A 24,457-nucleotide genomic window follows, 5' to 3' on the forward strand; every position below is an offset into this window, starting at 1 on the left:
TACTTAGTTAAGACTATTACTTTTTTCTTAAATATTTTAAAGTTTTATTCTTTTTTTAAAATTTATTTATTATGTATTCTGTCTGCATGCTAGAAGAGGGAACCTGATCAAATTACACGTGTTTATATTTCCCCTTTCCTATATATTTCTATATTGTGTGTATGTTTCTGTATTACGAGTGTTATCTGCATGTAAGTGCACCACGTGCATGCTGGTGCCCAAAGAGATCCCTTGGAATTGGAGTAATGAACAGTTGAGCTGCCATGTGGCTTCTGGGAAGCAAACAAACTTGAGTCTCTGTCAGAGCAGCAGCATTCTTAACCACTGAGCCATCTCTCTAGCCCTCCAAACTCCAAATCATTTCTAATCTGAACAATTTTTAGTGTCCTCTACTTCATTGGTATTTTTAAAAAGAAGTGAGATATGGCAGTTATGTGTTCTGGATAGGGCTAGCTTATGCCACCCTGTCACTAGCTGCCATTACGGGCCAGAATTTGGGAGGTGGGGTGATACTAGGCTTTGCAAGTGGGTGGTTAAGGTTATTTTTTTGTGGGACAGGGTTTCTCTGTGTAGCCCTGGCTGTCCTAGAATTTGCTCTAAAGATCAAGCTGGTCTTTTTTTTTTAAATTACAATTAGAAAAAATTTATCAGTGTGTTGCCTGCACGTATATTCACCACATGCAGTGCCCACAGATATCAGAAGAGGGTGCTGGATCCCCTGGAACTGATGGGAACTGAACCTGGGTCCTCTGCAAGCAACAAGTGCCCTTAACAGCTGACACATCTCTCCAGCTCCTAAAGTTCACATTAAAAGAAAAAGAATTATGATTATTGAGACAGGGTCTATGTAGCTCTGGTTGTCCTGGAACTCACTATAGACCAGACTGACCTCAAACTCAAGAGATCTGCCTCCCCAGTGTTGGGATTAAAGGCGTGTGCAACCACACCCAGCTGAACAATTATTATTTTTTGTTTATTTATTATGTATACAATATTCTGTATTATACACATATTCTGTCTGTGTGTATGCCTGCAGGCCAGAAGAGAGCACCAGACCCTATTACGGATGGTTGTGAGCCACCATGTGGTTGCTGGGAATTGAACTCAGGACCTTTGGAAGAGCAGGCAATGCTCTTAACCTCTGAGACATCTCTCCAGCCCCAACAATTATTATTTTTAATCGTTTGTATGTGCATGAGTGCAGGTACCCACAGAGATCAGAGGTATCAATCCCCCTGGAGCTGGACTGACAGTTGCCTCAGCCAATGCTGGGAATTGACCGCAGGTCCTCTCAAAGAGCATATGTGCTCTGTCTGCTGCAGCCTTATCTCCAGTCCCTAAAGTTTACTTTAAAAGGATCCCAAAGCCAAACTATTTCATGCGTAAGACAGACCTAAAATAGAACTGCTTCTCTTGATCCCATCACGCTCCTGGGACATGGTTACACACACACACACACACACACACACACACACACACACACACAGTTTTCAGGGTCTCTCCATACATAAAGACAAGCTTGAGCAGCCCTTGGACTTGCTATGCAGCTAAGACCCTGATTTTCTGATTCTTTTGCCTCTATCCCCTCATGTGCTCATATTACAGGGCACCACCATGCCTGGAATGAATACTTGGGATTGAATCTGGGGTCTCTGATGTCAGGAGGGTGCTATACAAGTAAGCTACATGCCCAGCCCCTGAACTCAACCTTTCCTGCTCTGCTTATAGGGCTCCACCTTTCTCATCTTTCTAGTCCCAATTACTTCAAAGCATGATAGATTCTGGCTTCCCTATCTGTCAAACCTTTTCTTCAAATCACAAACCCATACAAACAACTTCATAGTCAAACCTTTTCTTCTAGCTCTGCCATGCCTAACACATGGGGCCTGGATTTCTGACCTGGGCATAAAATAAAAATGGCCTAAAAGCCATTTACAATTAGAATTAAAACCAAGCTAGGTATGGTAGCTCAAGTCTGTAACTATGACACACAAGAGGCAGAGAGAGACACTGAAAGTTCGAGGCCACCTTGTATACACAGTGAGTTCCACATTAGTCTAAACTACATGGTAAGACCATTTCAAACTGAACAATTAGCCCCAATCCCCACCAAGTCTCCAATTTTAACATTTTCCTTGTTCCCCTAGCACTTGAGTGTCTTCCAAACCTTTACCATGTTCCTCCCTAGAACAAATGATTTCCTTCATAAAGCCTTAATTCCCTATGGGTTTTACTGCCTAGCTCAGACTGGCTTGGGTCTCTGGAGCCTCCTGTTTCCATCTTAAATGCTGGGACTACAGAAATGTTCTATCATGCATGGCAAAACTGTTTAATGGTATCTGCTCCAATCTCCTACACTTGTTATGTGTACCATTTCATCCTTTTATTTCTTTGTGAGAGTGTCACTATGTAGCCCTGGCTGTCCTCAAACTTAGAGCTGCACTTGGTTCTGCCTCCAGAGAGCTGGGATTAAAGGTGTACGCCACCACACCCATTGCTGGATCATTTCCTCTTAACAGCACTCCACAGTTGTGCTTATGCCTGCCTTTCAACAGACCTCCTTCCTTATTTGCTATTACTCTGAGCAACTGTCTTAGTAACACAGCTGAAAAGCACTCTGGCCTCTCTTCCATTTACCAGTTCAGAGTCTATGCTTACCGGTGAGATAAGCAGGGCGAGGTAGCATAGGAGTTTAATCCCAGCACTCACGAGGCAGAGGCAGGTGGATCTCTAAGTTCAAGGCCAACCTGGTCCACAGAGCGAGTATCAGGACAGTGAAAGATACACAGAGAAACCCTGTCTCAAAACAACAACAACAAAAGAATAATCAGTGTGGAGCCAGGCACTGGTGGCACACCCCTTTAATCCCAGCACTCTGGAGGCAAAAGCAGGCAGATCTCTGAGTTCGAGGCCAACCTGGTCTATATTGTGGCCTGCCTCATTAAAAGAGAGAGAGAGAGAGAACAGAGTGGGTGCAGACTCCGGACACAAGGCAGGTGAGCCATCAATGTCAGTGCCACACTTAGGCTCTCCTGTGACTCTGTGGTAATTACCAACTCACCAAGACAGCAGCAGTCAAGACAGCAGGAAGAGCAGGTATGAGAAACTTCCTTTATTTCTTCTAAACAGGTGAAAATAAGCAATTCTTATATTTCTCACTTGTAAGATTTTTAAACTCTTAAAAATGCAATTTCTTCTTTTCAAAGCACATGCCATCTTTAAAAAATTCTCAGCAATATACATTTGCACCCAAGAAATACATGCAGCATCATTGTCTCCTGACAATATTCTGCACTAAGCCACTGACTCCTATAGATGTGCCTCTTAACTTGGGAACTCCAGAGCACAGGCTTCAGTGCAACACTTATTTCCGTAGGAAACACAGGACCAGTGGTGTCTTCTGACAACTGCTTCCTGAGGGCTGAGCAACAGCCTCCCTCGGCCTTGTTTAAAGTACTCTCTTTAACGTGCTGATGTAAGGGACAACTAGAATTCAGAAACATTGGAGAATCCTGGTGGGGGATGGAGGAGGGATACTTAGGGCTACCCTGTGCCATAAACTTAGGGAAAAAAATTTACCCAGAAAACAAAACTGAAAAAAACCCTCAGATTTTATCAATGCACCCTTTAAGTAATTTTTTTAAAATTATTTTTTCCTTTTAATTTTTGAAAGCAGCTTAACGTAAATCAAAAGCAGTTCCTGAGTAACTGCAGTAAACAGTCTTTAAATACATATACATGTACACATACATATATATTTGCAACTTAGCTCATTTTGGTTCTGCCTTAGTTTGCCTCCCTAGAGTTAAGTGAATCCCGCCCCTTCCTTCTTTTGGTTCTTATGTGCAAGTACAATAACATCAGCTCTGGGAATCGGCATGCAGATGTTTCCCTGGTGTGAGCATCTGCTTGTCTTCAGCCAGGTTTCCAGAGTCACTGCAGGTCAGTGTTTTTCAACCCACAAAACCTGTGAGTACCACGAATGCTTCACGTCTTCTTCATCAGACGCCGTGATTGCCACGAGTGGAGCTTGTTGTAGGCTGTTTGCAGCATTTCTTCTATATGACTTACCAGCTGAAAGTCATAGGGAGACACTGAAGTGAGCGAGCAGTCAAGGAAGCTGACGCTTCACATCCAAACCTGGCACACACTTTCCAGCACATCTCTCAGTTAACAAGGCCTCAGCAAAAGTACAACCACACAGTGTACACGCAGAAGACAGATGGTGGTGCAGTGCAGGGCTGGACAATCACCTGCTCTGTCTGGGTCATGATTACCACCTGGTCATTAACCAGCATCAGGATGTAGAAGCTTTCACTGCACTCTAGGCTTGCTTCTTTTGTGCACTGAGAGCCAAACCAAGTTGTCTCTAGATTTACACAGTGGTCAGCTAAAGAAAGGTCATAGCTGGGCAGTAGTGGTGCATGCTTTTAATCCCAGCATTTGGGAGGCAGAGGCCGGCGGATTTCCTGAGTTTGAAAGCACCCTGGTCTACAAAGCGAGTATCAGGACAGGCTCAAGCTACAGAGAAACCTTTTCTCAAAAAAAGGACAGAATGGCAGTGGGAATATTTTTTCTGAGACATACTCTCACTGTGGGAAGCTCAGGCTGGCCTGTCTGAGTGCAGGATCACAGGCAGGCACCATCGTTCATCCCTGACTCAACACTCATCTTTACACTCCTTTGTAGAGTTCTGCCTCCATGGGTATAACAAGTCATATCAAACATCACACCAACTCTTGAGGTTAGAAAGCCTTGGAATGTGTTTCCGTAAAGGTGTGAGTGTTCACATGGTCAAGTTTATCATTTTAGGAGGAGGGGGATACTTGGGGGTCCTAAGTCCTTTTAGCAGTCAGTGACTGATCTAAAATAGAGATTTAAGTACGCCTCCACCCCAGCTAGAAGTGCAAGGCAGGGCAGAGAAGAGTGCTTGCCTAGGATGTGCAAAGTGCAGATTCAATCTTTAGCAACCCCCACCTCTAGTCCCATTTTGCAGGGGAGAAGGGTGTGCCATTATCTCTGTCCGCAAAATGTAACAACTCCTTTCTCTCAACAGGTAGTAGGGGCTTTACAGCAACAGTGAGATACGTTCCACATCCTATTCTATGGCTACACACGGCCTGAGAATCCTCAACACGGTGCTGCAAACAGAATCAACTGAGGCGGCACAGAGGGGAGAGCACCTGCTTAGTGTTCTTGGCCTGTTGTAAGACACTTAAGGCTTACTGGGAAAAATATTAAGTGAAGAAGATTTTGTAAAACCCCATTTCTGATCATCCTAATTATTGAAATGCTGGATGTTATGTCTGCACAAACCATTTCTCACCAAATCAGTATCTCTTGAAGGAATCTCTTCTTCATCTGTTCTACTTTTGCTTGGGAACAACGCTCAAGACCTTGTGCAAAAAAACGTGCCCAATCACAGGTCTTCATTGCTGTAAAGCACCATTCAGGGACAGTTGAGCTTCCTGTCATCAACAATGTTTATCCTTCACTAGCGGGTTTGTGACGGCTACTTGGTTTTTCCAAATTAGTAACAGATTTTTAGGGTTATATACTTAGTAGATCTATCAAGAAAAATAAGGAAGGCTTGGTGGTTAAAGGCACTTGGAGCCAAGTATAACAATCCGAGTTTGATCTCCACATCCCACTTAGTCTGGAGAGACCTGACTCTGCAAGTTGTCTTCTGAGTGTGGCACACATACACCTCTGTCCTGCTCAACACTATATAAAACAAAACAAAATGAAAAAAATAAATAACATTGGGATGACTCTTATCAATGCTGATAGGAGGCACTGATAGCGTACAACTGCACAGGGCAGTCAATACTTTCACTAAATGATAAGGACTTTTTTTTTGAGACAGGGTCTCTCACTATGTAGTCTAAATACATTCTGAATACACAACATATTTTAAAATTAAAAATAGTATACTGAGCAAAGAAAACGATGAAGCCATTTAAACAAAAGCAAAGTTAATTTCATCATTCAATACAAAGAGGCAGAACATTGGCACTTACATTTGTGCTTAAATATTGCCTCCGAATCTTTTCTTGGAATGGGCAGAGCTTTGTAACTTGGAACCGTTCCAAATTACTCTTCATTTTCACTACCTAAAAAAGACGAGAAACAATGAATTATAGAGAAATTGCAAAGAAGCTGTAGGAACAAAGAGAAAAGTGTTATCTTCTAAGAAAAAAGTGTTATCTAAGATAAAAGTGTTATCTAAGATAAGTGTTCTAAGATAAAAGTGTTATCTTCTAAGAAACTAATAAACTTCTGTTAAATACAAACATTTATATTTCACTACTCATCATTTTTTTTTATTTTAAATATTTAATGACAGGCCCTGGGCCTCAGTCATCTTTAACAATAACGCCTATAATTCACATTCCACACATTTAGTCATGTGTGCATCAACACATGCTGAGAAGTAGTTTTTACTCTTAAAATTTCTCTTTAGCCAATTCTCTTGGTAGATATTTGAGCCATTTCTACTTTTTGAGTCTTACACGGTGGCACTGGAACATTTCTCTAGGTAAATACTTATTCACATTTCAATTTCCTTAATGTAAACTTTATTATTTCTCTTAAATGTTTTTAAAATTTTATTTTATGCATGAATATCTTGCCTGAATGTATGACTATGCACCCTGTGTGTGCCTGGTACCCTCGGAGGAAGGCATCTACTGGAACTGGAATTACAGTGGTTGGGAGCCACCATGGGTGCTGGGAACCAAACTCGGATCTCTGCAACTTCTCTTGAGATCCTTCTCTCAGCTGCTGAGTTGTTGTTTCTCCAGTCCCATCTTTAAGGCAAATTTTTAAACAATGAATTCTAAGTCAAAGAATGCTTATAACTGTGGACAACAGACTCTTCTCTTAGCAATTCAGCACTAGTAACCACACCAAATGTTTTACTTATTTAGTAAATTATTAGGTAAAAATGTTCTTTTACTGAAATCTGAGTGAGTCTGAGCTACCTGGCTCCACTCCTCTTTGGTAAAGGATCATCTTGCACATGGCTACGAAAACTGCCACTAAGCTAAGCTGTCAGCACCCTTTCTTCCCCACCCACTTTGGTGGTGCAGGGAATCAAATTTGGGGTTGCATACCTACTAAACAAGGGCTGAATGCTCAGCCCTTTGTTCTTATTTAGTCTCAATATGTAGCTCAATTTTTTTTTTTTTAAAAAAAAAATATAGGGTCTCCTTATATACTACTGGTTGGCTTGACCTTCCTAGATAGACCAGGCTATCTTCAAATTCTGAGTTCTGGGATTAAAGGCATGTATCACCATTCCCAGCGGGAGTCCAGATCTTGAAATCAAGATTTTATCTTCTCTGACTCAATGCTGGAACTGCAGGTATATATCATGCCTGGCTATCAGTTGGGTAATGTCTATTAGGTCTGCTGCCTATTGTCTTTATTAAGTAATTAATTTTTTGACAGGATCTCACTGTGTAGCTCTGGCTGGCCTGGAACTCACTGCTTGCCTCAGTCTCCCAAGTGCTGGAATTAAAGGCGTGCACAAGCATGTCATGCCTGCCCCTTCTAATGCATTGTCTTAAAAAGTTTAAAACCAAAACAAAAACGTTTTCCCTTTCTTCTTTTGCTGCTGACTGAGCCCTAGGTCTCAAGCATACTCAAAGCACATGCTCTACCACTGAGTCTCACCACCTGTTCCATTTTCCCCTTAATGTCTGCTCAAAGAGCAGTTTATATAGGACAGTTAGTATTACCACAATACAACAAATATTTCTTGTTAATTGCTTTTTAAAAGGCAACAAGGGTTTTTGTTTTAAACATTTCACGCTGGAGTTTAGGATGTAGCTTAGTGGTAAAACACTTGTGTAGCATGTGTGAGTCTTTAGGGTTAACTTTAGCAGTACGAAAAGAAAAAACCAAACCAAAAAGGAGTACTGTTGATGACAGTTTTGTTTTTTTTTGTTTTGAGACATGGTTTCTCTGTAGCTTTGGAGCCTGTCCTGAAACTAGCTCTTGGTAGAGCAGGCTGGCCTCGAACTCACAGAGATCTGCCTTCCTCTGCCTCCTGAGTGCTGGGATTAAAGGTGTGCGCCACTGCCGCCTGGCCTTTGATGTCAGTCTTTATTTTTAATTTTATCAGTACTAAATGTACCAAACAGACAGTGACCTGTGCTGAGTCTCTATTCTCCAATTATTTACGGTCTGGAGGTAGGGTGTTCCAAACTGTATGCTCAGAGTTATGTAACTGCTGTGGCTCAGTTTCCTAACCTATGACATGGGTACTGAGTCTAACAGTTGTACTAATTTGGCGCACAGTAATGTACGTTTGTTTAGCTCTCTGTTATTACTACAGTAGTTGGCTGTATTTACAATCAGTTCTAACCTTTTCTTCTAGGAATGGTGTATTAACAGGAAAGCAGGACCAGAAATGCCGCAGAAGTTCTCCAACAGCCACGTACAAGTGTTTCAATTCAGACTGAATATCGTTTGGCACCATCTCTGCAACAGGAAGAAGAGGCCTTAGGGCAACAGCGCTCTGCAGTCCTAAAACTGACCACTCTAGGTGCTGAGCATACAGTTCAGCAGTGTAGAGCATGCAGAGCCTGTCTGGGTTATCATCCCAAACCCACTCCTATACACCCACTGACTCTTAGCAAAATAGCCCATTTCTTTAAAGAAATTTAGCAGTTAATTAAAAAAAAAGGCAAGCCATCATAAGCTTATATTTTCTTAGTACTAAGCAGAGGAAGAAGGGGAGAAGGGGCCCAGAACATACGGTTTACAGCTTGCTGTGTCCCTCCCTGCATAAGTGCTCCTCCAGGTGACAGGGCTGCGATGGTGCTGCTAGCAGCACTGCTTGAGAGAACCTGAAAGAAATGAATCAGAAGCTGACTTAGCATCCTTTTGGCATCTTCCTCCCCCACCCCCCCAAGACAGAGTTTCTCTGTGTGTGTTATCTTTGGCTGTTCTGAACTCACTTTGTAGCCCAGGCTGGCTTTGAACTCACAGAGACCCACCTGCCTCTGCCTCCCGAGTGCTGAGATTAAAGGTGTGCACCACCATGCCCGGCTTGGCATTTGTTTTAATAGCAGTTTTATCCCTATGCAAACACGTTATGAACAGTAACCAGAGTGAAACACTTTTTTTTTGACGCTAGAAATGGTCGGTGTAGAAAACCCCACATACCAAGAATACAGTAGATCCCTTAACAGAACCTTTGAAAAAAATAGTTTTTACTACTACTTTTTATATATGTTTATGTGTGTGTCTGTGTTAGTGAATGTATGTGTGTGTGCCACTGGCATCCAGAAAAGGGTATCAGATCCCATGGAGCTGAGTTACAAGTGGCTGTGAGAGTTACCACTGTGGGTTATGGGAGCTAAAATGTTGAGTCCTTTGAAATAAGAGTAGCATATACTACTAGTCTCTGAACTATGTAACTATCTTTCTGGCCTTCACAATTTTGATTTTTGAGGTCTTAGTTTCTTATAGTCAACTATAGTCTGACAACATTAAATACGTGACACCAAGATAGCTCAGTTTGTAAAGGACAACCGGACAACCAGAGCTAAATCCCAGGACCCATATGGTGGAGAGAACTGACTACCCCAGGTTGCCTTGTACGCTTCGAGCTAGTTATGCAGCTACTTTGCTTTGCCCCCCTCCCCTTTCTGAGACTGGGGTTCTTTGTGTAGCTTTGGCTGTCCTGGAACTCACTTTGGTTTTCCTGGAACTCACAGAGATTCACTTGCTTCTGACTCCTGAGTGCTGAGATTAAAGGTGTATACCATCAGGCCCACTCAGTTTCCTAACTGAAAAGCGCCTCATGCAACCCAGTAGAAAAACAAACAAATAAACAAATGTTCTGTTACACAGCTCACTCCGGTTGTGCTTATAATCTGAGGTAGCAGCTGCAAGAATTCTAGCTTTCAAACAGTAAAAGTCACCTACCTGAGTTAAGTTGGGTGTATAAGCTTCCATTTCTTGTCTAATACTTTGAAAAGAATTAATAATGTCCTGACTTGTTGCATATTGTAATGACTGAATTGGAGTAGGACCATGATAATACCTGGAGGTTAGCACAGGAGAAATAATCGATTATACATAGTAAAGGTGTTCAATATCAGTCTTTCAAATATTTTAGCATCAACAAAACTTTCCCCATGGCAAAAACTGACACGACACTTAAAAATTTAAAGTTATTAATTTCTTTTTAAAAATAATTTTACTGTTACTATTTTAGTTAATATGTATGTTATGTGGTGGTAGGCAGGTAGGCGCATTGAATGCAGGTGCCTGTGGAGACCAGAGGTGTTGGATCTCCTGGAGGTGGAGATACAGGTGGTTGTGAGCCACCTGATATGGATGTTGGGAACAAACTGGGATCTTCTGTTAAGAACAACACGTGTTCTTCATCACGGAGTGATCTCTCCAGCCCTTATTATTTAATTTCAATAAAAGGCAGTAAGAAAAAAAATAGCATGAAGATCCAAAATTTGAGCCTGTGACGTGGCTCAGAGGGTAAAGGTACCTGCTGCTAAGTCTGACGACTTGAGCTGGGTCCCAAGTGAAAAGAGGGAACAGATCCCAAGCTTTTGTGACTTCTACACATTTGCTGTGACATGCACACATACTGACTTCCACACTTCTGTGACGCACATACATACATACTAGTAAGTGTAATAATAGTTTTCTTGCTGGGCAGTGGTGGTGTATGTCTTTAATCCCAGCACTCGGGAGGCAAAGGCAGGCGGATCTCTGAGTTCGAGGCCAGCCTGGTTTACGGAATAAGTTCCAGGACAGGCTTCAAAGCTACAGAGAAACCCTATCTCAAAAAAGTAAAAACAAAACAAACAACGACAAAAAAATTAGTTCTTGGCTTTAATCATTTAGAATGCATCCAGGTGGTTATACACACACACACTTTTTTTTTCTTTCTTTTTTTAGATTTATTTATTATGTATACAGTGTTTTGCCTGGGTGTATGCTTGTACACCAGAACTCATTGCAGATGGTTGTGAGCCATTATGTAGTTGCTGGAAATTGAACTCAGGACCTCTGGAATAGTCAGTGCTCTTAACCCCTGAGCCATCTCTCCAGCTCCCCTTTTTTTGGTTTTTCAAGACGGGTATACTTGTGCAACTCTGCCTGTCCTGGACCTTGATTTGTAGACCAGACTGGCCTAGAACTCACTGAGACCAGCTTGCCTCTGTCTCCCAAGTGCTGGAATTAAAGACATGTGCTACCACGGACTATATATTTTTTTTTAAAAGACCCATTTATGAATGTCTTGCCTGCATGTATGTCTGCACACCCCATGTGTGTCAGGTATGATTAGAGGTCAGGAGTGAGTCAGATCTCCTGGAACTGTAGTTCCGGATGAGTCTTACTAGCCCAGGCTGGCCTTCAATTTGCTGCACAGCCAAGGCTATCTTTGAATTACTGCTCCTCCTATGTCCTCCCTCTTGCTGACGTCACAGGTACGTACAATCATATCCAGTTCACAAAGTAAACATTCAAAAAGAAAATTGTATATTGTACTTTTATAGCAGCGAACTGACTTTAGACTTTCAGAGTATATTCTGTACTGACTATTGCATAAGTGTTTCACTTCTATCAGCCAAACTGACCTGTCTGACTTCTTGAGATTCAGTGCAATCGTTTTCACGGAATTGTTGTTTCCCAAGTCTTCATATTCAATGGACTCCTGTAACTTCGCCTGCAATTGACAAAGTATTTTTAATTTTGTCAGAAACTGACTAAAAACTAAAATTAAGCAGAGAATGAAAAAGGAAGCCTTCCCACTATGAGCTAGAAATGGCTAAGCTGGTGTTCTTACCAATAATAAACATGAAGTACTATTTCCTGCATTCTGGTCATACCATTTGTGAAGTGTCTGTCTCTACCTCCTTCCCCTAAGACAGGGTTACTCTGTGTAGCCTTGGTTGTCCTGGAACTCACACTGTAGACCAGGCTGGCCTAGAATTCCCTGAGGAATTCTAATCCCTGCCTCCCAAGCACTGGAATTAAAGGCATGCACCACCGTCAAGCCATATTGGGTATAACTAAAACAGTTTCTCTGTGTATCCCTGGCTGGTTTCAAATTTAACAAGATCCACCTGCCTTTGCCTCCTGAGTGCTGATATTAAAGTGGTGCACCACCATACCTGGCCTTAAAAAATGCGCATGAGTGATATGTAGTATATGATATATAGACTTTTGATCCTATCTCAGTCTGCTAAAGGTTGGGATTATGGGTGCACCTATCATATCTGGTGCTATCAGCTCTTTTTGAAACAATACAGACATTCTCCATTTTGAATTAGGCCATACATATCCTACTATAATTGCTAAGTTGAAAATGTGTTTAAAATTCTGATAAAGCTACCATAAAAATCAGTAATTGTAACATGGGGGCTCATCTATATGCCCCCTTTTTTGGTGCTGAGGAATAAAATCCACCATCTTGTGACTCTTAGTAAGCTCTTTACCACTACGTTATGCCGCATACACCTCATCTGTATGGATATGCTACAGACATCAACTTTTTGCTTTCGTCTCGACTGCAGTCCTGTGTTAGGTATTTCTATCTAAATCTTTGCACACTGCTCCCATCTTTTCCATAAATGTGTAGAAGTAGGAGAGTATAAACCTTTAATCTTCTCATATGTACTGCTTAACTGGTCTCTAAGTAAGTATCCTTACTTAACAGGGAGAAGGGACTTAGAAATGAAATAATGAGCAAGTAGCTACTTTGATCCACAATTCCTCATTCTCTCAAAGGAGAAAATGTTTTTAACCTTGAAATACTAGTTTAATGTTAGTAACAATTAACTTTCTTTGCAAACAAACACATGAAACTTTCTATCTACTGTCTTTGTTGAAAAATTTCCCCCAGAAAACAGAATCACACACATACACAATTTATATGTATACATAGGGAAGGAAAAATTAAAAACTACTGTTCAGAATTGAGTCAATGGAAAGTTTGCTGGTTAAGCCAACACTGAGTTTCATAATGTTCTGCAAGTGATGGTAATGCCTCTTCTTGGTTAAAATCAAAACCAGCCTTAGGAAATAATAAGCAATATAAAGAATTTAGATACCTTATACCCAGAGAAATGCAAATCCCCAAATGGCCTAATTTGATGTCCATACCCTTTTGACTGCTGGCTGAAAGCAGTCTGCATCTCCAGAATTTCCGTCTATACTGCTGGGCTCACCATTCTGTCCATTTTGTGCTTGTCTTAAAAACAAATGGAAAACAAGCTCATGTTAAAACTGCTGAACTGAACACTACCACCATTTCACCTGAAAGGTCAGTGACAGTCTACATGTATACTTAACTGTTTCCTGAGACCAGCAGCCAGGACCATGGCACTGTGGTGGTTAAACCTTTTGATGATGGCAGCATTACTATTTTCCTTTATGGATTTGGAATTGGAAGTAGATGGCACAGAGCAAATGCCATAACCCTGTGAGAAACAAGTAAATACCAAAATAAAAATTTGACTTATTATGGAATACACAATTGGGTAGCTAGATATGAAGTACACACTTATAATCCCAGTATTGGGACACAGAAAAAGGTGAAATCCTGGGACTTGTTTGCCATTCAGCACATACTACCCAATGAGAGACCTGGTCTAGACTATCAGGTCAGTGATCGTAAGTAACATCCAGGCATAATTACATTCTTGGTCTAATAGTGGCACAAGTATTATATGGGTAGTTAAGTGTTTTCTGCTTGGATTCCAGGCTTGACCCACATACACAGACAACAACTCATGCTTGATACAGAAGACCTAATCAAAAGTTGGTGGCTACAGAAATCATAGGTGCAAAGCAGTGAACTGCTACTATTTAAACTATTTTCTGAATGTCTCATGTCCACATCCATATAGTGGCAATGCCAGATTCATCAAATTAACTTCAAACAAAACAAATACTCCCTACAAAATGTCCAACAACAACCCCCCCCAAGTAAAAACAAAATCAAAACAAAAAAAAAGAGAATGTCTTTAATCTGGCACTCAGGAGCCAGGGGCAGATGGAACTCTTAAATTCAATACCAGTCTGAGCTATAAAGAAATGCTGTCTCTAAAACAACCAGAAACTTAAAGGAAAAAAACATTGAAATCACAATATAATTACATCATTTCCTAGTTCCCTTTTAACTCCCCACCACCCAAAACTTCCTATCTACCCCTTCTTGCTCTCTTCCAAATTCATGACCGTTTTCTTCATTTTGTTTTTCGGAGACAGGGTTTCTCTGTGTAACAGCCTTGGCTGTTCTGGAACTGGATGTGTAGATCAGACTGGCCTCAAACTCAGAGATCCACCTGCCTCGGCCTCCCAAGTGCTGGATTAAACGGTGTATCACTACCACGCGGTCCATTAATCCTTCTCATATACACATGTCGAAGCTTCTTATTGTAGTGAGTGGCGGTTATAAGGTGGAAGTGCTGAAAATAAGGGATGGTAGAGAGCTTGCCTTAAATGGGTCATTTATTTCGCACCCTCTAAGGCTCAGGGAATACTGTGGAAGAAGGGCACAAGGAATGGAAGAACTGGAGGATGGAGTGGCATGTGGCAAAAAGGCATCTTCTGGATATGATGCCACCACTGCCCTCATTTCAGCCATTGCACAAGACTTGCATAAAATCGGGCATAACATTTATCATAGGAGGGGATAAGCCCATGACTATTGACAATAATTGTCTCTAGGGAAAGGAGTATCACTTTTCTCAGTAGTGTAGTCACTGAAAAGCTGCCTATGCTTCAGTAAATAAACTACCATGGTCATGAAAGAAACCTTGACAAAGCTCAGTGTCAAGCTTTTGTATGTTTCACAAACATACAAAAGACATGAAAGTAGAAGACTTCTTATTGGAAGTTTCATCAGGAGAGGGGAACGAACAGCAGGGGTGTTGGGGGTGAACATGACTAAAATTCATCATGTTCATGTAGACAACGATCTAAAGAAATAAAAAATTAAAAGGTGCATGGAAGCTAAAAAACAATGGCTGAAGTTGCTCCTGTCCCTGTACACACATGTACACAAACATATACATACAGGCTCGAAATGAACAAACAAGAAGATGCAGATTCAACTCCTGGTTTTATTATACTTTCTAGCTGTTAGTTGGGGCACGTGATCAACTTTCTAAGGTCTAACTACAACCAGTCCCAACCCCTGCAGTTATCCATACCACCCTTTCTGTTTTCTTCACAATTTTTTTATTGACAGCTGCCACTCAATCTGTTCTCAGCAAAGTGTAGCTGCCCTGAGTCAGCCTACTCTTGCTCAGTGGCCTCCCTAGCACATGGTATAATGTTTTTGTAATTATTTGGTAAATTATCAAAACCCTGTAAGCCAGTCAGTTTATTAAGGTTAGGAAGTAAAGGACCTATGAGGGAACATGATCAGCATTACCGGAGGGGAGGTGGTTCAAGTCACCACCTAAGCAAATGCTAATGCTTTTTAAATAAAACATGGGAGAGCCAAGAACAGGTTCATGAGGATCATCAAAGGTTTGTTTCATTCTGAATGTGAAATACCTAAGCAGAGGAATCAGAGAGATTGCTCAATGTTAAAGGGCACTTGCAAAGGGAACAGGCCCAGTTCCCAGAATCCACATAGCAACTCACAACTGTCTGTATCTTTAATTCCAGGGTATCGGATGCCCTTTTTTCACGTTCATGGGCACCTGCACATGGCACCCATTTAAGGTAGGCAAATTAAAATTTTCTTTTTCATAAAAACTTAAATAAATACCAATCTTACAGTTGACTAAATGATTTGGAGTTAGATAGTTCATCATTACATAATTAGTATTCACAGAAATGAGCAGGAGGCCTCATTACAGGTTATACAGGAGTCATAACCTGTATGGGTTAATACCAATAGAGGCTGGCAGATAAGCAAACAGATGTATGCTTGTTTACTAGAACAATGGGGGTGAGAGCAGCTCATGCAGAAAGCTTAAAAAGCATTTCTAAAAAGGTTAAGCAACTCACAGAGAACTGAGTTCTTTAAGGCAATTTTAGCTTACTTCTTAAAGCATTATGTGTATGATCTATGTGTGTGGTGAGCATGGGTACTCACGTGGAAGTCACAGGACAACTTTTTTGAGTTGGTTCTCTTCTCCCACTGTGGGATCTGGGCCTCAAACTCAGGTCAGGCTTGTGAAACAAGCACTTTCCCCCAACTGAGTCAACTCATTGGTAGCCTAAGACAATTTTAATGACAAACAGCAGTACCAAAAAATGTCCCTGTCCCACTTAAAAAAAAAAAAAATGGAGACTCAAACCCAGGGCTTGTTGCATACAGAAAAGAACCCCTGACACGTCAACAGTACTCTTTTTATTTTAGGGTATTATAAGTGGATTATCTAATTTAGGGCATATTTAAAACAGAAACAAGGAAAACCAAGAAAAGATCATTTTGTCTCTTTATTACTTCTTACCTCATCTAATGGTTTATCTTCCAAAGCTGTCAAATCTAGCATTGGGTTTTTTACTCCTAATGAAACCATTGTTTTTAATCCTAGAAAAATCAATGAAAACACAGGTTTAAAGCTCATCTTTCTTAGATATATTTAAAAGACATTATTAGTAGGTCTAAGAGTCAAGAATGGCAAGGTGAGTATCAAGGGGCCAGGGAGAGACACTTACCCTTTTCATCTATTTTGGCACATTCTGCAAAGAGATCCTTTGATCCTGTATTTAGCCGGTCCCTGTGAAAATAATGAGACTGGAAAAAACGTGTCCAGAACTCCTTCTCTGTCATGTTGTGTGGTACAGTTTCTGCATATTTCATTTTTACTGTGGGGAGGAAAAAAAAAACAAAAACCACATAAGATCTTATATAATGGGTTCCCATTTCTTAAGAACCTTCCAACTCAAGAACTGGATAAAGACTAAAAGCTTTCATGACACTCTACTATAGGATTATAAGTATGTAATAAAATTTAATGCATTTAGGTGAGGTACCATCTATGAATCTTTACAAACTATAGACATCATTTACACACCACAAACATTTTTTTCAATAGCATACTTGGAAATCAGACCTGACTAATACAAGGAAATGTTAGCTGGTAGAGAATAAAACTTTTAATACTCATGGCACTACCAGTTTAGCTCTCCTGGAAGCTTCCAGTTTAGCTATCAGTGTTTAGATTCACTGCCATTTACTGTTTAAGTTACCCTAGAGCAAACTGTTTTTTTTTTGTGCATTAGTTCCTTATTAGGAAAATATTAACAGTACCTACTTCATAGTATATTTGTAATGATTAAATGTATATACAAAGGGAACACTAAAGTCTGTGCTAATATTCTAGAATAGTGGTTCCCAACTTGTGGGTCATGACTTCTTTGGGGGCTGCATATCAGATATTTCCATTACAATTCATGACAGTAGCAAAATTACAATTATAAAGTATCAACAAAATAATTTTATGGTTGGAAGTTACCACATGAGTAACTGTATTAAAGGGTTGCAGCATTAAGAAAGTTGAACTACTGTCCTAGAAATGGCAAGCAGCCATCGCTGGGTAGGTGAGACAAGACAGTATCTGACTCAAGAACACTGTTTCGTGAGTAGAGTAACTGAGAAAGCAGTGGCTCTCATGCTTGGCTATGCCTCACAAACCATCAGGGCTGGCTGGGGTCAAGACATGAGTTGGAAAGATCATTCTGTATACACAATGAAGGGATGAGCTGGGAGTGGAGCAGAACAGCTCACTTAGGGTTATCTGCAGCATTCATTTTACTCCGGCTGTGCTGAAGGCTAAAGAGCCCTGATAGGCTTTTCATTTCTACAAATAGAATTCATCTAAACAAGTCCTTTAATCATCTAAAGTTAAAAATCAGGAACTGGGCTGGGTAGTGGTGATGCAGGCCTTTAATCCCAGCACTTGGAAGGCAGAGACAAGCAGATCTCTGTGCGTTCAAGGCCAGCCTGGTCTACAGAATGAGTTCCAGGACAGCCAGGGCTGTTACACAGAGAAACCCTGTCTTGAAAAAACAAAACAAAATCCCAAACAAACCAAACCAACCAACAAACAAAAAAACCCCAACAAAACAAAAAAACTCAACAAAACAAAAAACAAAAACCCAAACCAAACTCCAAAACCCCCCAAAATTGACTCATCTTACCTGCTGGATAGGTCCTAAATATAGATTCAATGATATCAGAAGTTAAATTATATCTCAAACCATTACAGCCATCTGTTTGGGGCCGGACATCAGCCTAAAACAAAGACCATAAATATAGATACTTACATACATTTTTGGATATCCAGAGTATAACTAAGCTCCCAAAGGATAATACAGAGGTGAAACAGACTTTGTGAGCAAACTGTAGACAAAGCAAGCCCCATACATCAACTCTATACATAGAGACAGGTCTTAAAGAAGCCTGGACTTGTTTATCAGATTCCAGGAGACTTGTAAGCCTGCTTCTTTGTAAGTCTGAAATGGTTAAATAGACACGTCCAACAGTGGTCAACATCGGAGATCTACTGCAGCTTTAAAACAGAAGTCTGCGGAGACCTGCCAAAGCCTCTCTGAACCTTGGCTAGTAGTTAAATGGACACTGGCTAACTGATTTCCTTAGGAAAGGATCTATGAATCTGACTCACTGCTAATCACCCAGAAACATACTAAATACATGTAACAGCTACTCATAGTTTTTCGTTTGTCTGCTGAGACAGGGATTCTTTGGAACCAGCTTAGGCTGGAACTCTCTACGTAGTCCAGGTTGGCCTCAACCTCAAGATCCTTCTACCTCTGCCTCCCAAGTGCAGGGATTACAGGTGCACACATTCCTGGCTTCGTATTCATATTCTTGTTAATGAGTAAATATTGATCTCATCCTTTTCCCATTTCTTAATTGAAAAGATAATGCAGCCCTAATTTTCCTATTAAATAGGTTTCATGGTCTTATTTTTTCCAAATGATTGCAGTCTCTGAACATTTAACTCTGTATTATGAGTGAAATACAGCAATCATTTTACAAAAGTACCAGATCTGGGTATGGTGACACACATCTGTAATCTTACTTCTCTAGAAGCAAAGGCAGGAAGATCGACTCAAGTTTGAGGCCAGCCAGGGCTATAGAGTAAGATCTTACCTCAATGTAAAAATACTATTTGCATTTAAAAGATTATTTTAGAAGACTACCATTGACAACAAAATTTTCTCTCTTTTTGAACCAGGTTTCACTATGTAACTGTACTGGAACTCATATGGACGAGGCTTTCTTGAACTCAGAAATCTATCTGCCGCCTGACTTGTGTGCTGGGATTAAAGGCATTTGCCATTACACCTAGAGACAATAAAATTTTCACTAATTTACTTCAAAGAAAATGCCAAAATTTTCAAGAGAAATTGCTTTTTTGGCTTGGAAAGATGACTCAGAGAGTAAAGTACAGGAAGATTGAGTATCAATGGCCAGAACAAACTTAAATAAATTGGATGCTGCAGGGCATGTATGTGTCATCCCTGTACTGATATAGAAAAATAGAAGGTGGAAACAGGAAAAACCCTGAAGTGCATGGGCCAGGACACCTGGCTGATGCAGGAAAAAACAAACCCCGAAACCCACAGAGACTTGGTTCAAACAAAGCAGAAGTAAGGACCAACACCTAAAGCTATCCTCTGATCTCCATATGCACACTATGGCACACATGTGTCTGTGTTTATACACACACACTCCAAACCCAGAGGATTTTACCTCTTTTTTGTTTGAGACATTTTCTCACACAGTGAGTGGTGGTCTGAATGAGAGTCTTCCTAAGTCTCAGACATCTGAATATTTGGTTCCCAGTTAGCAGCTGTTTGGGGGAAGATTAGGAGGTATGGCCTTGCTGGACCAAGTATTTCACTGTGGTTGGGTTTTGAGGTTTCAAAAGTTTCCACCAATCCCAGAGAGGTAAGCTTTCAGGCACTGTTCTGGCAGCCTGCTGTCACGACTTTGCTCATTCATCATAGACTCTAACCCTCTGTAACTGAAAGATCCCTTTAATTTTTTTATAAGTTGCCTTGGTCATAGTGTTTTATTACAGCTATAGAAAAGTATTAATATATTGAGACTGTTCTTCAACCACTGATCCTCCTGCCTCTACCTCCTAAGTGTTGGTATTACAGATATGTTCCTCCAACCCCTAAATGTCCCTATTATAAAAATGCTGGAGTGTTCCTAGTTTTCCCTTCAGAAATCTAGAAAGGTCACATACCAGAAATGCTGCAGAAATGCCAACATCCTGCTTGTAACTGGATGTAGAACTATCTGTTGCATTCACATTTAAACGATTGGCCCAGAATTCCTCAGCACTGATTACTTGGCTCATAACAAGGTCTTTATAGAGCTGGAACAAAACAGGATCTTCTTGGAGCATTCTGGTGATAGATATAGTAAATGTAATTAAACTTCTGTGATATTCACAAGACTATTTTCATTTTGTGATGGCTGAGCAGTAGATTCACTGGATTAGATAATTTTTAGAGTAATGAAGTACAAATAAAGGAAAGGAAGTGTGAAGAAGCAGACTAAATTTTCTAAAATAATGAATTGGTCTTATACATCTTTGTATGCTTGCAATATAAAGTGCACTTTGTATTTGAACAGTACTGTATTTTCCCCACATAAGGTGAACAAGAGAAGGGACAGTCAGAGTTCACATTAATCATTCATCATTTTAACAAGCAAAAGGAACTATAAGTACCAATAACTCGGACAGATACTGTCAATGGAATAATTTCTATTGCCAGAAAATTTTATTGCTTTTGTATCTCAACCTTTCACACTATGGATTTTTTAAAAAAATTATTATTTTTTAAATAATTGAATAAAGGCTTTTATTAGGGTGTAAGGAAACAAAAAACAAAGCACACAGGGAGAAAGACCTCTGGTGGTGGGGAGAGTGTGTGGGGGGGGGATGCCTCAGAAGTCTGAAACCCCACAGTAGGGATTCTAGGCTTCTTATTCACAAACATACTTCTAATAGTTTAGTAACTTCTCTGTTATATGAACTGGGGAAAGAGCAAGGAACCAGTGTTTGTAATGTCAGGTCTCCTAATCAAATGATAGGCCTCATGTAGTAACTTTTAGGGCTGCACGGTCTTGTCAGAAGTCACACAGCAAACACATGGTAAAAGTGGAGAATCAGAGGCAATGACTGCACGGATCCTATTTTCCTACAGAAGGGAGATGTGCCAAGCCCTTAGTAGAGTGGGGAAGCAGAATCTACACTTTCACCTGTTCTTTTCTTCCAGTTCTTTATTGGCTTTCCGCTTGAACTTGGGCAGTAACTGCTGAAGGAGGTCCTTCACTGCATCCCGTTCTTTCACCGCTGTGCTTTCATTGGAAAAATGGAAGTTTGTTGTGTCCCCCGCATGCAGGACCAGCTGAAGTTGAATTTTAGCTTTTCCTTCTGGACTGATTTTCTGGCCTAAAAGCATGAAGCTAATTAGATGAGGACACTCAGACTGTAATCCCAGCACTTGGGAGCTGGAAGCAGGACAATCAGAATTTCAAGGACAACCTGGGCTATATCACCAAGCCTGAGCCTAGCTTAGGATATAGGAGATATTGTCTTAAAAGCAAGTAAGAAAGAATGGAAGTGAGAATAACCCGAGTACATTATATAAATGCATGACATTGTCAAAATAAAGTTTTGATATGAAGAAAAAAAAAGAGAGAAACTGAAAGTGAATGATTAAGGAACGAACAACCTGGGAGATGGTAACAGTTAGTGGAACTCTTGCTCATTTCCTATGAGGACCCGATGTATGATTCTCAGCAATGCAAAAACTTACCTGTTTCTAAACAAACCCCAAACATACAGGTATTAAGAATATTTTATACAAGTCTACTGTAGTATACTTTGGAAGAGGTCAGAGTCCACAATCAAGGGGGCCTCTTTCTTTGTAGGCAGGGCCTCTTATAGCCCAGGCTGCTCTCAAGCTCTGCTTGTAGCTAGAGATGACCTTGATCTTTTGATCTTCTTTCCTCTATGTACTAGGATGTGTCATCACACTGGGTTTATGTAGCGTTGGGGACCAAACTCAGGGCTTTGTACGTGCTACAAAAGTACCCTACCTACTGAACTACATTCCTAGTCACTGAAGATTTTCTTCATCTTCTTCAAATCTTCTTCATCTTCATCATCATCATCATCAATACCACCATGACCATTTGAAGATTGAATTGTTTAAATATATGCACACAGCAGAACTTGTGTTCTTTTTCTTATGTATTTTGTCTTCACGTATGTATGTGCACCATGTGTATGGCCTGGTGCCAGGGAAGCCTGAAGAGGGTGTTGGATTCCACCCCAAAACTGGAGTTACAGATGGTTGGGAGCTGGCACGGGGTCTTCTGCAAGAACAGCAAGTACTCTTGACATCTGAGTCATCTCTCTAGTCCCAGAACCCATGTTCTTAACAAATGGCTGTCATGGCAACAGTGCTTTTCCTTCCTCAAAGAGTCGGAGACAGAGGGCTTTGTCCCACTAAATTGGCAGGCAACGTAAATAGATTTCTGGTATGTGTGTGTATGGAGTGAAGGACAGACAGACACACACACCCAGAATGTCTCTCATTTTGTAGTCTAAGCTGGCCTGAAACATGGCTGACCTGGAATTTGCCATGTAGCTCTGCCTGTCTCTGAATCTTGAGTGCTAAATTTAAGGCTTACACCATCCACCCAGTCCTTTATTTTCTATTTCTAAGCAATAGTAATACAAGTAGCTCCTAGTTATAAAAGGAATTGTTTTAAATATTATTTCTTTGGGAAATTAAGATCCTAAGTTATTTCAATGGAAAAGGTAGGGATCTTGGTCATTTCCAGCCATCATAGGGAGCTGTATCGCTGGGAAAGGACTGTTACTTGCACACAAAGGATGTTTACTGGCATGTTCATTGCTTTTTAGTTTTAGAAGTACCATGGTGCCTAAAATCTACACAAGACTTTTATCTATGAGAAAACTCGTATAAATAAGTGGATCTATACTAATGGTCACAGATTCATATTCAAGATCCCCCCCACCACGCAACACACAGTTTAGGTGATTGTAGAATTGTAGAAATCTCTTTCAAGTTAAAGATTCCAAATTTCTGGTGCACTTAAACCTACTGTCCAACTGCAAAATAGTATACATTTTGAAGAAATTCCAAGATAACCTTGCAAATATGGTAAAAGAAGGTACATTGATTTTTAGCCTTTAAAGTTCAATGTTCTTGGGTAGGGCACTGTAACTCAGTGGTAGAGTGTGCACCCAGAATGCAAAGAGTCCTTTGATCCCCAAGGGCCCCTACTGTGACCTCAAAAGCTCCGTATACCTCCATCTACCTTTGCTATAAAGTTGAGTCTACTTTTTCTTTTTTTTTTTTATTTTTTATGATTAATGTATCTTTTTTTTTAAAATTTTATGTGCATTGGTGTGAAGATGTCAGATCCCCTGGAACTGGATTTTCAGACAGTTGTGAGCTGCCATGTGGGTGCTGGGAATTGAACCCGGGTCCTCTGGAAGAGCAGTCAGTGCTTTTAACCGCTGAGCTATTTCTCCAGCCCCGAGTCTACTTTTTCTAACAGATAATGGTCTTATCAAAATTTCAAAATTAGGTAACTTGCCTAAATGCAAAATTTTGGTGAAGGGACAATCTGCCATCTTCTACCAACCTACATACAAAATCTCAAAGATATTAGTACACAGTTTTATTATGTGAAACTATCTGCAGTAAAAGATTCTAAAGCAATCCTTAATTGTCCATCAAGAGAGAACAGTTATGGACCAGACTGCATATCTGCTCAAAGAAATATGGAACTTTTCAAAGTACACACGGAAAAAAACCATTTTGTTTTAAAATGAAGGTAGGTTTACACTATGTAAATCTGCAAGGTACAGTGCGTATTTGATGATCCTATTTTATAATTACCACTGTATGTTTTCAAATATAAAATATAAAACTGTCAGACTACACATCAGACGTTAGTACATATGACTTACATTTAATATCTGCATACATATGGCTGATTGTAAATCTATCTTTGCCTTCAGGTGCCCAAGCAATTCTTTCTGCCATGAGGTACAGTGCTCCATCCTGCTTCTTCTGACGAACCTTCTTTACTATCAGCAACACTTCTTCAGATGAAGTTGCCATGATGCCTACAAGGTGCTAATGGGGGGGGGGGGGGCGAGGGAGAAAAAGAAAACAAGTACATAAATATAGGTTAAAAATAAGTAAATAAAAATGGGTGTATATGGCTGGAGAGACAGATGGCTCAGTGGTCATGGTGCTTTTTCAGAGGACCTAGGCTGGATTCCCAGCACCCACATGGTGGTTCCTAACTGTCTGTAAGTCCAGGTTGACCAAACTCCAGGGACCTAACATTCTCTTCTGGCTTCTGCAGGCATAATATACCTGTGGTTCACATACATACATGCAGGCAAAACACCCA

General features: G+C 40.5%; 1 protein-coding gene across 1 annotated transcript in view; it reads right to left on the bottom strand.

Moving 5' to 3' along the window:
- Positions 1–3,097: 3,097 nt before the first annotated feature.
- The window catches only part of Gtf2h1 (general transcription factor IIH subunit 1), a 29,245-nt gene continuing 7,885 nt past the window's right edge, over positions 3,098–24,457 (bottom strand). The window contains exons 2-15 of the mRNA XM_048427028.3: positions 24,006–24,174; positions 21,254–21,446; positions 20,232–20,394; positions 18,151–18,244; positions 16,666–16,815; positions 16,458–16,537; positions 13,336–13,463; positions 13,147–13,234; positions 11,619–11,707; positions 9,940–10,057; positions 8,765–8,855; positions 8,372–8,487; positions 6,021–6,113; positions 3,098–4,074 (exon numbers count right to left, since the gene is read on the bottom strand). Coding sequence (XP_048282985.1) covers positions 3,988–4,074; positions 6,021–6,113; positions 8,372–8,487; positions 8,765–8,855; positions 9,940–10,057; positions 11,619–11,707; positions 13,147–13,234; positions 13,336–13,463; positions 16,458–16,537; positions 16,666–16,815; positions 18,151–18,244; positions 20,232–20,394; positions 21,254–21,446; positions 24,006–24,159 — 1,644 coding nt within the window. The 5' untranslated portion in view covers positions 24,160–24,174 and the 3' untranslated portion in view covers positions 3,098–3,987. The remainder of the gene's footprint in view (positions 4,075–6,020; positions 6,114–8,371; positions 8,488–8,764; positions 8,856–9,939; positions 10,058–11,618; positions 11,708–13,146; positions 13,235–13,335; positions 13,464–16,457; positions 16,538–16,665; positions 16,816–18,150; positions 18,245–20,231; positions 20,395–21,253; positions 21,447–24,005; positions 24,175–24,457) is intronic.

Source organism: Myodes glareolus, chromosome 24, assembly GCF_982192425.1.
Source record: "Myodes glareolus chromosome 24, mMyoGla1.1, whole genome shotgun sequence".
NCBI lineage: Eukaryota > Metazoa > Chordata > Mammalia > Rodentia > Cricetidae > Myodes > Myodes glareolus.